The sequence below is a fragment of the Rhineura floridana genome, chromosome 5, assembly GCF_030035675.1.
Source record: "Rhineura floridana isolate rRhiFlo1 chromosome 5, rRhiFlo1.hap2, whole genome shotgun sequence".
NCBI lineage: Eukaryota > Metazoa > Chordata > Lepidosauria > Squamata > Rhineuridae > Rhineura > Rhineura floridana.
The window spans coordinates 76,378,958-76,392,945 of NC_084484.1; the positions used below are offsets into that span (position 1 = coordinate 76,378,958).

General features: G+C 41.3%; 1 protein-coding gene across 7 annotated transcripts in view; it reads left to right on the forward strand.

The window, feature by feature from the left end:
- REPS2 (RALBP1 associated Eps domain containing 2) overlaps positions 1-13,988 on the forward strand; it is a 162,036-nt gene that overhangs the window by 124,385 nt on the left and 23,663 nt on the right. For 6 of the 7 annotated variants that reach the window (XM_061627193.1, XM_061627191.1, XM_061627196.1 and 3 more), the window contains one exon: positions 9,213-9,290. The exons of the other annotated variant lie outside the window; for it this stretch is intronic. In XM_061627193.1, the coding sequence (XP_061483177.1) occupies positions 9,213-9,290 (78 nt within the window). The remainder of the gene's footprint in view (positions 1-9,212; positions 9,291-13,988) is intronic. 7 annotated transcript variants of the gene reach the window in all.

Genomic DNA, 13,988 nt, shown 5'->3' on the forward strand with positions numbered 1-13,988 from the left:
ATTAATTGTTCTCCAATGTTTTCCTGCCTTTGCTATCAGAAAAGCTACTTGATAAGAAGCTTCCACTGCATTTGAATTATCAGAACTTGCCACTGTACACTGCAGCACTTTGCAACTTTTATTTAGATCTATGAGTTTCCTTTGAAAAAATTCCACTGATTTTTCTGCACAATTGCAGTGGTTGGTTTCTAAATGTCACCTAAGTTTGCTGGGTTTTAAGCTTTCATTTGAGAGTATCTCAAAACAAATCATGCACAATGGTCTTTGGTCATTTTCAGAACCAGTCCAGATAAAACCCATATTTAGAAAACTGTAGTAATATTTCCACATTTTTGCTTGTTTTGTCTGTGCTGCAGAGTTTCACTACTTTCACTTTGTTCATTTTCTTCTTCCCTTTTCAATCTGCCTGTTTTCAGCTACTTGTTCCATTGTTGAAATTTGACCCCCAGCGGAGTTATATACTGAAATTAGATAGTAAATGATCTTCATTAATATTAATGCACTGCTTTCTCAAGCTTGTTAAACAATTTTATATATCTGTGTGTATATATGTGTGTGTGTGTGTGGTATTTTATGTATTTTAATTGTATTTTATGTATTTTAATTTACTTCAATGTTTTTGTGTTTTTTATTGTGTACAATTTTATTATGTGTGTGTGCTATTTTATTGTAAGCTGCCCTGAGTGCCCTATTTTAGGATAGTAGTGTGGGATAGAAATATTTTAAATAAATAAATAAAATTAACATTTAGCAATATATTACATAGGTTTAACAATCTATTATTTTTATCAGCGTTTCTTCCTTCTTTTATCTTGCACTTTATCCTTCCGTCCCATTTTTATCTGCCTTGATTATTTATAGGCCAATAAAAAAGGTAAAGGTGTCCCCGCACTTGTAGTGTGAGTCGTTTCCGACTCTTAGAGTGACGTCTTGCGACGTTTACTAGACAGACCGTATATATGGTGTAGGATTGCCAGTTCCGTCCCTGGCCTTTCTTTACCCCCCAGCATATGCCAGGTACTCATTTTACCAACCACGGATGAATGGAAGGCTGAGTGGACCTCGACCCCTTTTACCGGAGATTCGACTTGCTCCTTTCGTTGGAATCGTACTCCGGCCGTGAGCAGAGCTTCGGCTGCGTTACCGCCGCTTACCGCTCTGCGCCACAGAGGATCTATTTATGGTCCAATACTCAAAAGTAAAAGAAAGTTGAAATGGAAATGGACTGTCTTCAAGTCGATCCTGACTTATAGCAACCTTGTGAATAAGGTTTTCATGATAAGCGGTATTCAGAGGGGGTTTACCATTGCCTCCCTCTGAGGCTAGTCCTCCCCAGCTGGCTAGGGCCTGCTCAACTTGCCACAGCTGCACAAGCCAGCTCCTTCCTTGTCCACAACTGCCAGCTGGGGGGCAACTGGGCTCCTTGGGACTATGCAGCTTGCCCACGGCTGCACAGGTGGCAGGGTAGGGCATGTAACCCCTGCGCCACTCACAGACTCTCGCAGCTATACCAGCTGTTAAAAGAAAGTAGCCAAGACAATTTTGGGGCATGAGTCTTTTACCTCTGTACCTGACTGTCTTCCCTGTTTATGACTTCCTGGCACTTTTCATATCCAGTCGTACTTTTCCTGAAGTCGTCCTATATTCACTAAGCTTTCTTCTTTCTTACGTTTTCTACTATGATTCAGTGCTTGCACACACAAAGACTTCACTGCCCTCTGCTCTCTCACTCCCTCTCAGATCAGTGGGACGAAGGAAAGAGGGGAGGAGAAGAAAGGAAAATATTGAGGGCTGATTTTTTTGTAAAACACTTTTCAAATAACAGGAAAGATCTCAAGTAATTATCTCTCCCGCTCTTTATAAAGAGTCCAAAGCCATTCCCCACACAGGTTACGAGCAACTTCTCCTCCCTCTTCGCTTCCCTCATAAACACAGAAGCAGCATTTAACCCTCTGTCTGTCATCTCACTCACTCACCCACCCACCAATACCCACCTACCCTACTCCATTTTGTTTTGGCTTCTCTCCCCCCCCTTTCTCCCCCCCCCACAAGAGAAGGGATTCCTCTTACTTTTCAAGAAGCTATCATGCCAGGAGGGAAGAAGAAGAAAAAAACATCCCTTCTGACTTTTTCAGCCCAACGCTGCTCCTCCTTCATCAGAGAGGAGAAAAGCCTTGGTAAAAGCTGCTCCTGCCTCCACTCCCTTGTCCCTTTACTGCAGGTTTTTTATCTGGACTGGCTTCCTTCTGCATGCCGTGTTTGGCAGGAAGGCATTCTAAAATGGGAGTGGTCCAGATTGCATGTGTAGTGGCTGCCTGGCAGAAAATTACCAGAAATAGAATGCATGTTGAGTAATTTGAAGCTATGCTGCCACTATGCATGCAAGCTGAATCACTCCTATTCAAGAGAGCTTGCAGTGCACACCTTTCCATTCATCCCAAACCATCTAGTTCAGCAGGAGAGCAGGTAGGAGGTAGCAGTGCAGCAGCGTTATGTCTGAGACTGGGGAAGAGAAGCATTTAGCACACTGAACTAATGTGCAGCTGCGGCACCTTTAACTTGTTTAAGGATTTCCCACAAAATTCCCTAGAATGACATCACACACACACGTGCATGTGCGCACATACACACATACACACACAGCCTCATCTGCTACCCACCCAGGAAAGATAGGGTACTTGAAAGCTTATTTGTGGGCATGAGATTTTACACAGGTGTTGACTTGGGGGGGAGGTATCTTACCTGATTTTGCTTATATAATTCTGTGAGGCATCATATACATTTGAGAGCATAATACTACCACCACCCTGTACTTCCTCACCCAAGGGGTGGAGAGCAATCCTGCCTCTGTATAGCTTCCTGTTGTTCTAATGACCTCTCACCCTCCATGCTTTCACCTGCAGCCCACCCCAGCTCTGCGCTCACCGCTCTGCTCTCTGAGGAAAACCAACATGAACTTGGCAGGCAAACAGCTAGAAGCGAGGGGGATAGAGGAGGAGGAAGAAGGAAGGAAGGTAGGAAAGAAAGAAGAGGACCCAGTCAGGGAGAAGGGAGGAAAAGGTGGCCAAGTAGTCAGGCTGGGCTGCCCAGAAAAAGAGCAACAGCAGAGCTCCAGCCACCTCACAGCCGATCTGCTGTGCAACCACGTGCCCCCTTCGTTGATTTAGGCAGGAAGGATGAGCTCATCCCATGCCGTGGGAGGAGACAATGGGAGCGTCATGAGATCGTCAACATGGGTGGGAAAGGTTATGACTCTGGCAGCAGGGCAGTCACCATAGAGATAGAAAAGGGATAGAGCCAACACTCCACCCGTGGCTTACCATTATTTGCAGTTTTTTTTAAAAAAATTGTCGTCTTTGCAACCCCCTCTTGATTGTTTCACGACCCCCTTGGGGGCTGTGGCCCCCAGGTTGGGAATCATTGCTCTAGGATGCAGTTCATCAGGCCCCGGAGATTTGAACTCATTCAAAGTAATGAGGTATTTCTTGACCATTTGTCTATCAACCTCAACCTGTAATTGTGCCCCTTAAATCTGTACTTCACATTCAATAGGAGGGTCATAGACTCTCTTTTGGGAGACAACTGAGCCAAAGCACAAACTAAGCACTTCCGCCTTTTCTTTGTAATTTGTTACCATTTTGCCATCCTCATTGAGTAGCTGTACGACCCTTTCTTTTCTCTGTCTTTTACTATGGATGTACCTGAAGAAAGCTTTTTTGTTGCTTTTAGTATCCCTAGCTATCCTCAACTCATTTTCAGCTTTAGCCTTCCTGATGCCATCCCTGCAATTCTGTGCTACCTGTCTATACTCTTCCTTTGTGGCCTAGCCTTCCTTCCACTTCCTGTATGTTTCCTTTTTTTGTTTTCAGGTCATCTAGTAGATTCTGTGAAGCCACATTGGTTTCTTCTGCTGTCTTCCACTTTTTTTCTTTGTTGGAGTTGTTTGCAATTGTGCCTTTAGAATTTCCTCTTAGAAACTTCCACTCATCTTGGACTCCTTTTTTCATTAGGAACGCTTGCCATAGGATCTTACTTATTATCATTGTTCTGAGTTTATTAAAATTGCCTTTCCTGGAGTCCAGCATACGCGTATGGCTACTTCTAGCTTTTGCTTCCTTTAAAATCAAGAACTTGAGTACTGTATAACATGGTCACTTTCCCCCGGAGTTCCCATAATTGCCACTTCATCCATTAAGTCATCTCTGTTGGTTAGAATCAACTCAAGGATAGCTGATCCTCTAGTTGCTTCCTCCACTTTCTGTAAGAGAAAGTTATCAGCAACACAAGTCATGAATTTATTGGAAGGGCCATGTTTGGCAGAATTTGTCACCCAATAGATATTGGGGTAATTGGAGTCCCCCATTACTACTATATCATGCTTCCTTGAAACACTGGCAATTTGCTTTTCGAACATTTTATCCTAGTCTTCTCCTTGATTGGTTGGTCAGTAGTAGACTCCAACCTTGCCCCATTTATTTTAATCCAGATGCTCTTGATGGGGCTACCAAGCTCATCCTCCTGTATTTCTGTGCAGGGATATATATATATATATATATTAACATATAACATATTTTTAATTCCACCTCCCTTTCTGTTCCTTCTGTTCTTTTTGAACAAGTTACATCTCTCAATTGCTATATTCCAGTCATGGGAGTCATCCCATCATGTTTCAGTTACATGTATTTATCTTTCTGTATTAAGAGTTCACATTCATCCTGGTTTTTTCCCTTATTCTGGGCATTTTTATATACTGTAGACATCAAAGATCATGTGATTTACCATCTGGCTTCCTTCCTACCTTTTTATGAAGACTATTATTAGGCCCCATTAGATCTATTATCGCAGTTCCTGTTGCTGTGCATAAGGCTTTGTCAATTGTTACCTCCAAGCTGATGTCTCCCTCCCCTTTAGGATTCAGTTTAAAGCCCTCCTGATGAAGTTCTCCATGCTGTGGCCAAACACATTCTTCCCAGTCCTTGAGAGGTACCAACCCATCACTTGCCAGCAATTCATGGTTTTGTTTTTTTTAAAAAAATAATAACACTCCATTTGCATATCTTACTCATACATTTTAATATTATGACTATACTGATGCAGCCTAGGGTAGGGGTGGACATATCTACCACTAGAACTCTGGGTGATTTGCAGTACATCACCAAAGGTTTCCGACTATTTTCTTATCGAAAACATAACTCTTTGATTAAAATTCCTCCTGTTGATGTATGAGTACTAAATGGAATAATAAATGATAAATTTGGATAGACAGACATCAGTTGTTTTTGCAGTTTCAGGCATCTCCTTTACAATTACTGATTCATCTCAGCTGACTAGCATTGCAGAAATGTGTTCAGTTAACTGTCAGCTCACAGAAATGCTACATTTTATATTTATTCTGGTGGGTAGTATTCTCTGCAGACCTCTGCATGGCAGTTTTATTTGTAGTATGTCTTTTAAATGTCGTGTGTAAAAAATAAAAACTAACATGGCATCCTTGGTATATAGATACATGACCTTCTGCATGTCAGTGTGTGAGAGAGACACACTGGGGGAGGGCCACGTTGAAGTCATTTTGATCCATGGGTTTCCTAGGGATCAGGCCCAAGCCCGAATTCCAGTTACCACCAAATTCCACTGGAGTGCAGTACGTTTGGCTTTAGCCCTCGCTACAGACTGTCACTTCCTTCTCTCAGTCACCATGAGGCGCAGTCCCCAAACCCGGAGTCACAACAACAGTAAGTCCTTTTCAGGGCCTATCTGTACTTGCCCTTTTTTAAATTCCTCACTGGTGACAGCCGGTGTAGAAGCCCAGGGGTTCCACCTGACTCCGGAGTCCTTGGTGGGGTGGGTCTAGGCGCTAGGTGCCTTTCTATATCCTGTGGCTTTCCAGTAGCACCTTTCTCAGGTGTATGGGGCTTGGTCAGGGATAGGTCCTAACATCCTCTGACTTTCCCCTTTGCAGGATATTCTGTGGTTACCCACAGTGGGTCAGTTCTGCAGTATCCTAGCCCCAGGGGGTTTGGGTGGGCAGGGCAGTGTCTTCTCCAAGCTCCCTGTATCTTCCATTTGGCAAAGAAACTTTCACTTACATGTCAGGTCATGATTCGCATGATGCCCATCGTTGTCCTTGGTTCTGAGGAAGAAGCCTCTTGGAACTTACTGGACAAAGGGAAGGAAATTGTTAAGGAGGGCCCTGTGTTAATGAAAAAACTTAATGCTGTTTTTTGTGATATTCAGAAAGTGCAGCTTTAACAGTAAAGAAAAAAGAAAGAAAATTCACAGATGATCCTTGTTATTTGTCTAAAAGGTAGGCAGTTGTCCAAATAGCACGTGCTGTTCTGGGTACTATTCCAAGACTTCCTATTCTGGCAGCTATGATTGATGTCTCATACCTGTTACAATGTCTAATTGCTGTTAAAGGACATTTGTATCTCTTCAAAATGCTGCATCTAGTAAATCTAAACTACAGAGAACATATACAAATCTTCCAAAAGAGCTGAAAAATCTGGACCATTTGGCCTAGAAATGAAAATGTATTAGAATAGTACTGCTTAAGACCTCAGAATAACTCATTCTACCAATCTGCTTTGGTAATTGAGGGCCACTATAATCCAGTGGATAGAGTTTGGGACTTAAATATACTCAGTGGTAGACTTGGGCAGGTCACACTCTCAGGCTCGGTTGTTGTGAAGATTGTAACACTCTATACACATCAGCAAAACTTTATCACTGATATATAATCATAGAATCATAGAGTTGGAAGGGGCCTATAAGGCCATTGAGTCCAACCCCCTGCTCAATGCAGGAATCCAAATCAAAGCATTCCCAACAGATGGCTGTCCAGCTGCTTCTTGAATGCCTCCAGTGTTGGAGAGCCAGAGCTTGGAAGTAACTAGTTACAAGTAACGAATTACTTGTAATTCATTTCTTTTTTGAGTAACGAGTGGGTAATTCCTTTACATTTTGATTGTAATAGAACTAGGAGTAATTTACTACTTTTGTGGAGTAATTATAATGTTTCCAGAGTTACTTTTGGGCATTACTTGGGGGGGAGCAGGGAAGTCTTCTGCTCCTCTGATTTGTAGATGAAAATCATGTGCCTCAAACTGGGCTTCTGTGCAGTGTTGCTCTTTCCTCATGCTCTGTGGATGGGTAGGAGGCAACGAGGGAGGAGGCAGAGAGTGAGACGGGGTGGAGTGGAGAAAACAATTATTTTTAAAAAACAGATGTTGAAGAATGGAGTAGAGGGTAAAAGGATCTGGAGGTCAAGAACATGGATAAAGGAGGAGAAGGAGGCAGCAGCAGAATGGAGATAAAGAACTGTGGAGGTGAAAGATGATAACGTGTGTGTGTGTGTGAATACTGTGTTTGCACATGGCACACAAAGTGGCCTCCACCACCCTCTCTGGCTACTGGGTTGCATTTGCAGTATTTTAACTTTTTTGCATCTCAGGGAAAAATGTTTGCTTGAGTGAGTGTCCCTTAGTTGGTGGCAGAGCAGGGTCTGGGAGGTGGTTAAGTGAGAGAGATTATGCTGGCTGGCTGAGTGGGGGGGGGGGTCGCGCTTGGTTTGACGTGCAAAGATCTGAGTAGTGGCCTCAGCCTCCCTCCCCACCACCCTTACCAGTGGAGAGACCACCATTGCTATCTTAAAAATAAAAATAATTATTCTACTACCTCTGTATGTGTTTGTTTATTTTTAATGTTGTTTTAGGCAGCAGCCAAGGCCAGCACCTTGTTGGCTTTTTTTTAAGTAACTGAAATGTAATTGTAGTGATTACTTTGGAGGAAAAGTAAAGTAATCAATTACTTTTAGAGCAATTGCAATTGTAACAGTAATTACTACTTTTTTGGGGCCATGCAACTGTAACGGTAATTTATTACTTTTTAAAAGTAATCTCCCAAGCTCTGCGGAGAGCCCACTACCTCTCTAGGTAATTGGTTCCATTGTCACATGGTTCTAACAGTTAGGAAGTTTTTCCTGATGTCCAGTCGAAATCTGGCTTCCTGCAACTTGAGCCCATTATACCGTGTCCTGCACTCTGGGACGATCGAGAAGAGATCCCAGCCCTCTTCTGTCTGGCAACTTTTCATGTACTTGAAGAGTGCTATCAGCAGGCTAAACATGCCCAGTTCTTTCAGTCTCTCCTCATAGGGCTTTGTTTCCACTCCCCTGATCATCCTTGTTGCCCTCCTCTGAACCTGTTCCAGTTTGTATGCATCCTTCTTGAAGTGCGGAGACCAGAACTGGACGCAGTACTCAAGATGCGGCTTAACCAGTGCTGAATAGAGGGGAACTAATACTTCACGCGATTTGGAAGCTAACCAATATAATTTAGTACCTATTATTTACTTCCAGAAACTGATCTTTGCTGTGCAAGAGTCTTGTCTGTTTTTATCATTTTAGAACCGTTTTCTGCCTGGTCCTCACAAGTGTATTGGGAATTCCAGTACTGCTGCAAGTGATGTGGCTCCCTAGGTCAGAGCTTGGAAAAGTTACTTTTTTGAACTACAACTCCCATCAGCCCAATCCAGTGGCCACGCTGGCTGGGGCTGATGGGAGTTGTAGTTCAAAAAGTAACTTTTCCAAGCTCTACCCTTAGTGTTCTTAAAAGATATTATGTATTTTTAGCTTCTTTATAAATTGTGCTGGATTGATTTCATTGTATATTTTACTGTGTTAGAGTATTGTAATCTGCCCTGGGATTATATAATGAAGGGCAGGCTAGAAATGCTCTTATCAAATATAAACAAACAATTGAAAATCATTCCGGGCAGACTTGCCATGTAATGTATCACAGCTCACAATTTGTTCTGTGCACCTAAAATTTCCTTATTTGCGAAACCCATTTTGAGAATCGCAATATGTGTGTGCACTTTCCTGAGTCTAATTATCCCTTTCAATGACTTCTTGTTACCCTTTTCCCTGTACTATAAATCCATGGAATTATTGTTGTACCCTTCATTCTCCCCAAACAAATTCTGTTCCATGTAGCTTGCTGCTCTTTATATTGCTGCTTTGATTCATCATTCCTTTCCCCTCTAAATTTCTATTGCATTTGAAAATCCTACTGCTCCAAGAGCAATTCCAAAATTACTTTCTGCAAGTATAAAACTGCACTTAAACTTCAACCATACTAATTTATACTTTATCATTATTATGGCCTCTTCCGATCATGCTGTATACAAAGATAGACTCTGCTTGTGTCCTGCAGGTTTCTCATCCTGTCACAAATGCTGAAACTAATGCTCAAATCAACTCAAGCTACATAGACTTTAGACTTCAAGAACAGGTATAACTTTAAATTGTAAATATGGAATTGGCATGTGCTCTCTCTCTCTCTCTCTCTGTCTCACACACACACACAGTTAGTTTTCCCAGTCATGAAGGGGCATTTGTTAAGCCAGAATTCTTACTCTGAATCAGTAAGTAAGCAAACCCCAATTTCAAAATTTAAACATACTAACAGCCCAATCGTAATTCTGTGTTAACATGGAAGTTCCATTGATCTAAACAGGTTTTGTTCCATATTAGTATGTATTTGATCATAGCACAAGGTTGTTTACCACTGATTCTGACATAACTGTTATGGGTATGAAAGCAATGATAGATTGCTACTAGGAAAGGTTATTTTTCCCTGACTCCTTTGCTGTCTGTATGCAGCCAAAAATGCACATATGTGAAGGGGAACTTTATTTCACCCAAGCTGTGGAAAAGGGGTGCTTGCAGAGGATAATGAATGTGTAAGGCTTTGCAACATAAAGCTATTTTTCTGGAGTGCTATGCACAGAATACAATTATTTCCTAGGCCTTTATTTACATAATCACTAGGCCTTTATTTACATGTATATGTGACAACAGCTTATTATTAGTCAAGGACTGTTGTTCCAGTTTTAATTATCTGAAACATCAAATGTATTCTTTCAATCTCTTTTGGGTTACAAAGAAGTTACAATACATGTTTCATCCCTCAAAAAACCTCTTCTGAACACAGATACAATTTTCTGCTGTAGGTGAGAGTATCACAGTAGCTCTCTAAGCAACATCCCAACAGATTTAGCAATGACTTGGGTGTAGATTGGGCTAGCAATGCTAAAATCCTTTCCCCCACCTTTTTTTTTAATAAGCACTGTTGCTTGTTAAAAACTTCCATATACACTTTCAGTGGGGAAGATTAATATTCTGTGTCAAACTATTCAGTTTTTTCTTTTGATATCCATGGCGGGGGTGAGTGGGGCAGTGTGGTAAGTGAACAAACAAGGCGATGCTGCAAGGCCATGGGGAGCAGCAGGTGAACAACTGAGGTGGCAGTAGCCAGATGAGCTATAGAGGAACAGTCAGGACAGGACAAGGCAGCTGTTCCTGTGTGGTTCACCATGGCTGGCTACCTCCCTCCTCTGCTTCCATCGTTCTCATAGGAGGAAAGCTTGGTTACCTGTGGCGAGGGAGAAGGCTTCACCCAATCTGAAGGGGGGAGGGAGTTAGCATCCTTGGGGTTAGATGCTGGGATTGGCATTCAAAGCGCACAGAGGCGGAAGCCCCTGGTTAAAAATATGTCCACAATCTTGGTATTTTGGCTGTGACTAAGCACCATTCCTTTCTCTCACCTTACATGCCTTGCAATAAAAATCTGCCTTCAAGTGGTCAAAATATTATACATAATAGTTGGAGCTTATAATTCAACTTTGCTGTTGCTCAAGTAAAACAACTGGAGTTGTTATACATATGGGTTACATTGCTTAATGGGGCTCTTGGCTGAAAATAACATTTAAAAAGTGGAAAATCTGTTTTCAGAATGGAGGAGTAACAGAAGCAATTCAAAGAGAAGCAGGATCCTGGCACTGTATAATTTTATCTGGTTGCTTTTTTATAATTGCAGCTGATTTTGTAGAGTGACGCAAAATAAATAAATATTTCCTTCTAATTACTTTTGGTTATAAAGAATTACCACACTATATTTATATCCATGCCTTAGCTGAGCAGCACTTTTATTCAGCGATTCCCAATTTTGAATAGGTGATTGAGAGGAATTTGGATTATGCTAGAGAGTTGGGACACAACCCTGTGTGGAAGCTTTCCCACTCTCAAAAGTTGTTGCATCCTCCATGAATGAGCATCCTGAACAGCAGATTGCTTACACAAATAGAACACTTGAACAAGCTGGTATTTGCACATATGAGAGCCAATGTATAGTGGATGAATCAGCTGTTACCAATTCTGTGTGCCCCTATTTGCACCTTACCCATGAGTTGACCCATGTCACTATGGAGGCATAATAATTTGGGACCTTTGATCTGATGTATGTTGCATGGCATGGGGGATATTGCATCTCTCCTCAGTTTGATTACTTGTGGAAGAATGGCAAGAACCACTGAGTCCCAATTTGGGTTCATAATGTACGTAATGGTGGTCAATATATAAAATGGCTTAGTGACTTAAAATGCTAAATATGTTATAGAATGGCAAGATTCAGGGGGTAGTAGTGCTACAGCTGAAATGAAAAGCAAGATGTACCAGAGGACTACACAAATGAAAATGACATGAGTTTCAACTATGCAATAGGTGATTAGTGAGATTTAGGAAGTGGAGGAGTGAAATAAGGACTAAAATGCAAATAGTTACTGTTCAAAGAAGAGGAGAAAGGAACAGGCTGGTTTTCTGAGTTTTATCATGAAACATGAGTCGTAGCTATATAGCAGGGATCTCTAACATCTAATCAGTTAAACACAAGTCTTGTAGATGTATGCCACAGTCTGCTGATAATTGAAATGCAAACTCCTACTGTTCTGAATGATCCATAGTGATGGGAGAACTGAAGGCAGGCCATTCTTCATAGGACACTCTTCTCTGCACCGTGTTGTGTCTGAGCAAGCAATATGGTTTCCATCAAATTCTCTCAGTATGGTATAAAAATAGAGAAGCTTAGAAACATGAGGCTGGTTTTTCTCTATGATGTTCCTAACAACCATGAAGAAAACAACAAACATGGGATGGGGATAGGGGAGGAAAGCAAAGGGATCTAGCTGGGGCAATTGACTCCCATAGAGGCACCACAAGGTCAAACAGACTTGAGCAAAAAAGTGTGGAGCAGCCAGTGTTAAGAGAGAATCCATTGAGACTGAACAATGTGGTTTCTTGTGGCAACATAGCAAAAGAGGTGACTTCCCAATGTGACTTGCCACATAAGACAAAAGATGCTTAAATTAATGCTGAGGCTGGACAGAAGGACACTCCAAAATAACAGATGGATTTGTTGAGTCATCACCAGTACAGCAACACAACTTTCCCACCACAGACTGATTGGGCAATCCTAGGGAACAAAAAAGAAAGGCAAGAGCAAATTGGGACAAAGTCAGGCAAGTGACTTCTTTTAGCAATAGGAACCATTTCTTTGTGGAAAGGCAAGACTAAAGTGCCCCCAGAAGTTGAATTCTCTCTCTACCTGAAGTGTTTAGGCCTGGCACATAGTTTTCCTGAAGCTGCTTATGGCCAGGCAGTATGTGATTTAGTAAAAAGTCAGAGTAATGTTAATCTGGGTTTAAATTAGTATCCCAGTGGGTAAAGTGGGGTCTCAGCATTGTTGATGGAGTAGGAGCTGTAGTTGCATCTCTCCTTCTGGTGCAACCAGATAGACTAGATCTAAAGTACGCTAGAGATCTTGAAACATCAGAGTCCTCCAAAAGAAAGAAAAAAGCTGTCCACATATTATAAAGCCTCATAATATCTTCTCTTCAATTACGTGGTTTATTTTCTCTACCCAAAGTGTTCACAGTCCTCTGCTTTATTCATCATTTGACCGTAACAGTTACGACATTATGTTGTGCTGCATAGGAAATCATTCTTTTAAAACCCACAGGAGGAATGAATTCTGATGCTAGTAAAATGGTTTATATGCCCTTCAAAGGAAAATAATTCCGTAATAAAGTTTTCATATATTGGCAGGGCATTACTGCAAAGCCCAAAGACTAACCTCCCACTTTCATCTTTCTTATAAAAGGGTTCAGTGAAGACCTTTGGTATACAAAGAATATATCCTTTCTTTCTGACTCACTCATACACACATGCATGCACATGGGAGAGAGAGGAAACTTTTTCTAAAAATATTTTTTTTGTACAAATAGGAATAGGGTGCAATTGTGTCTTGAGTGTCTACATGTAGTATACATAGCATGTTAATAACAATTGCTAAGCAAAATTACTCATATCTTAAGCAAGCATTTGTAGCGGTAGCAGGAGTGAGGATCAGATTTTGTGAGCAATAAACTTGTAGTATGAGCATTGGTTGGCAAAAACAGGTCTCATCTCTAGTACTGGGGACATCATGCGAGGGAAAGCACCACTGTCGATTGCAACTCTGGTTGGCCACTGTGAGAACAGGATGATGGATTAGATGGGCCATTGGCCTGATGCAACAGGTTTTTCTTATGTTCTTATGTTGTTAACTGCATTCCATCCTTGTCATATGCATATATGTGTGTGTATCTGTATAGCCAGTGTAACAAGCTGGAATGGTAGGGACAAAAAAGTGTGAGTGCTGCTGTATGGTAGTAATCTTGTAAAGGAATGACTAGGTCTGTACTGACTATGGTATAATTAGAGGCTTCGTACTATAGAGTGTTCTATGTTTATTGAGAGGGAGAACAGTTCAAAATAATATACCACCTTTTCTTGAAAAGTCCAAGGCACCTAACAACACAAGATAAATGAAATAATGTTAGCTGCATCCCAACTTCCCTGACTGGTGAAAAAGTTCTAAGGGCACAGTGCTGAGGTCACTGGAAGCTTATGGTGTCTTGTAATATTTAAATTTATTTACAACTAGGTCAAGCATAGGTGGAGGAACAACTTAAATGCTTCATTAGACAGCCAAATCCATTGCCTCATATCTGCATCAGTTTATAGCAATATGTACTAAATAATGAAAATATTATTGTATTATTATTTATATAGCCCAATCAGTGTGCATGATACCTTTACAGAAAACATAAGA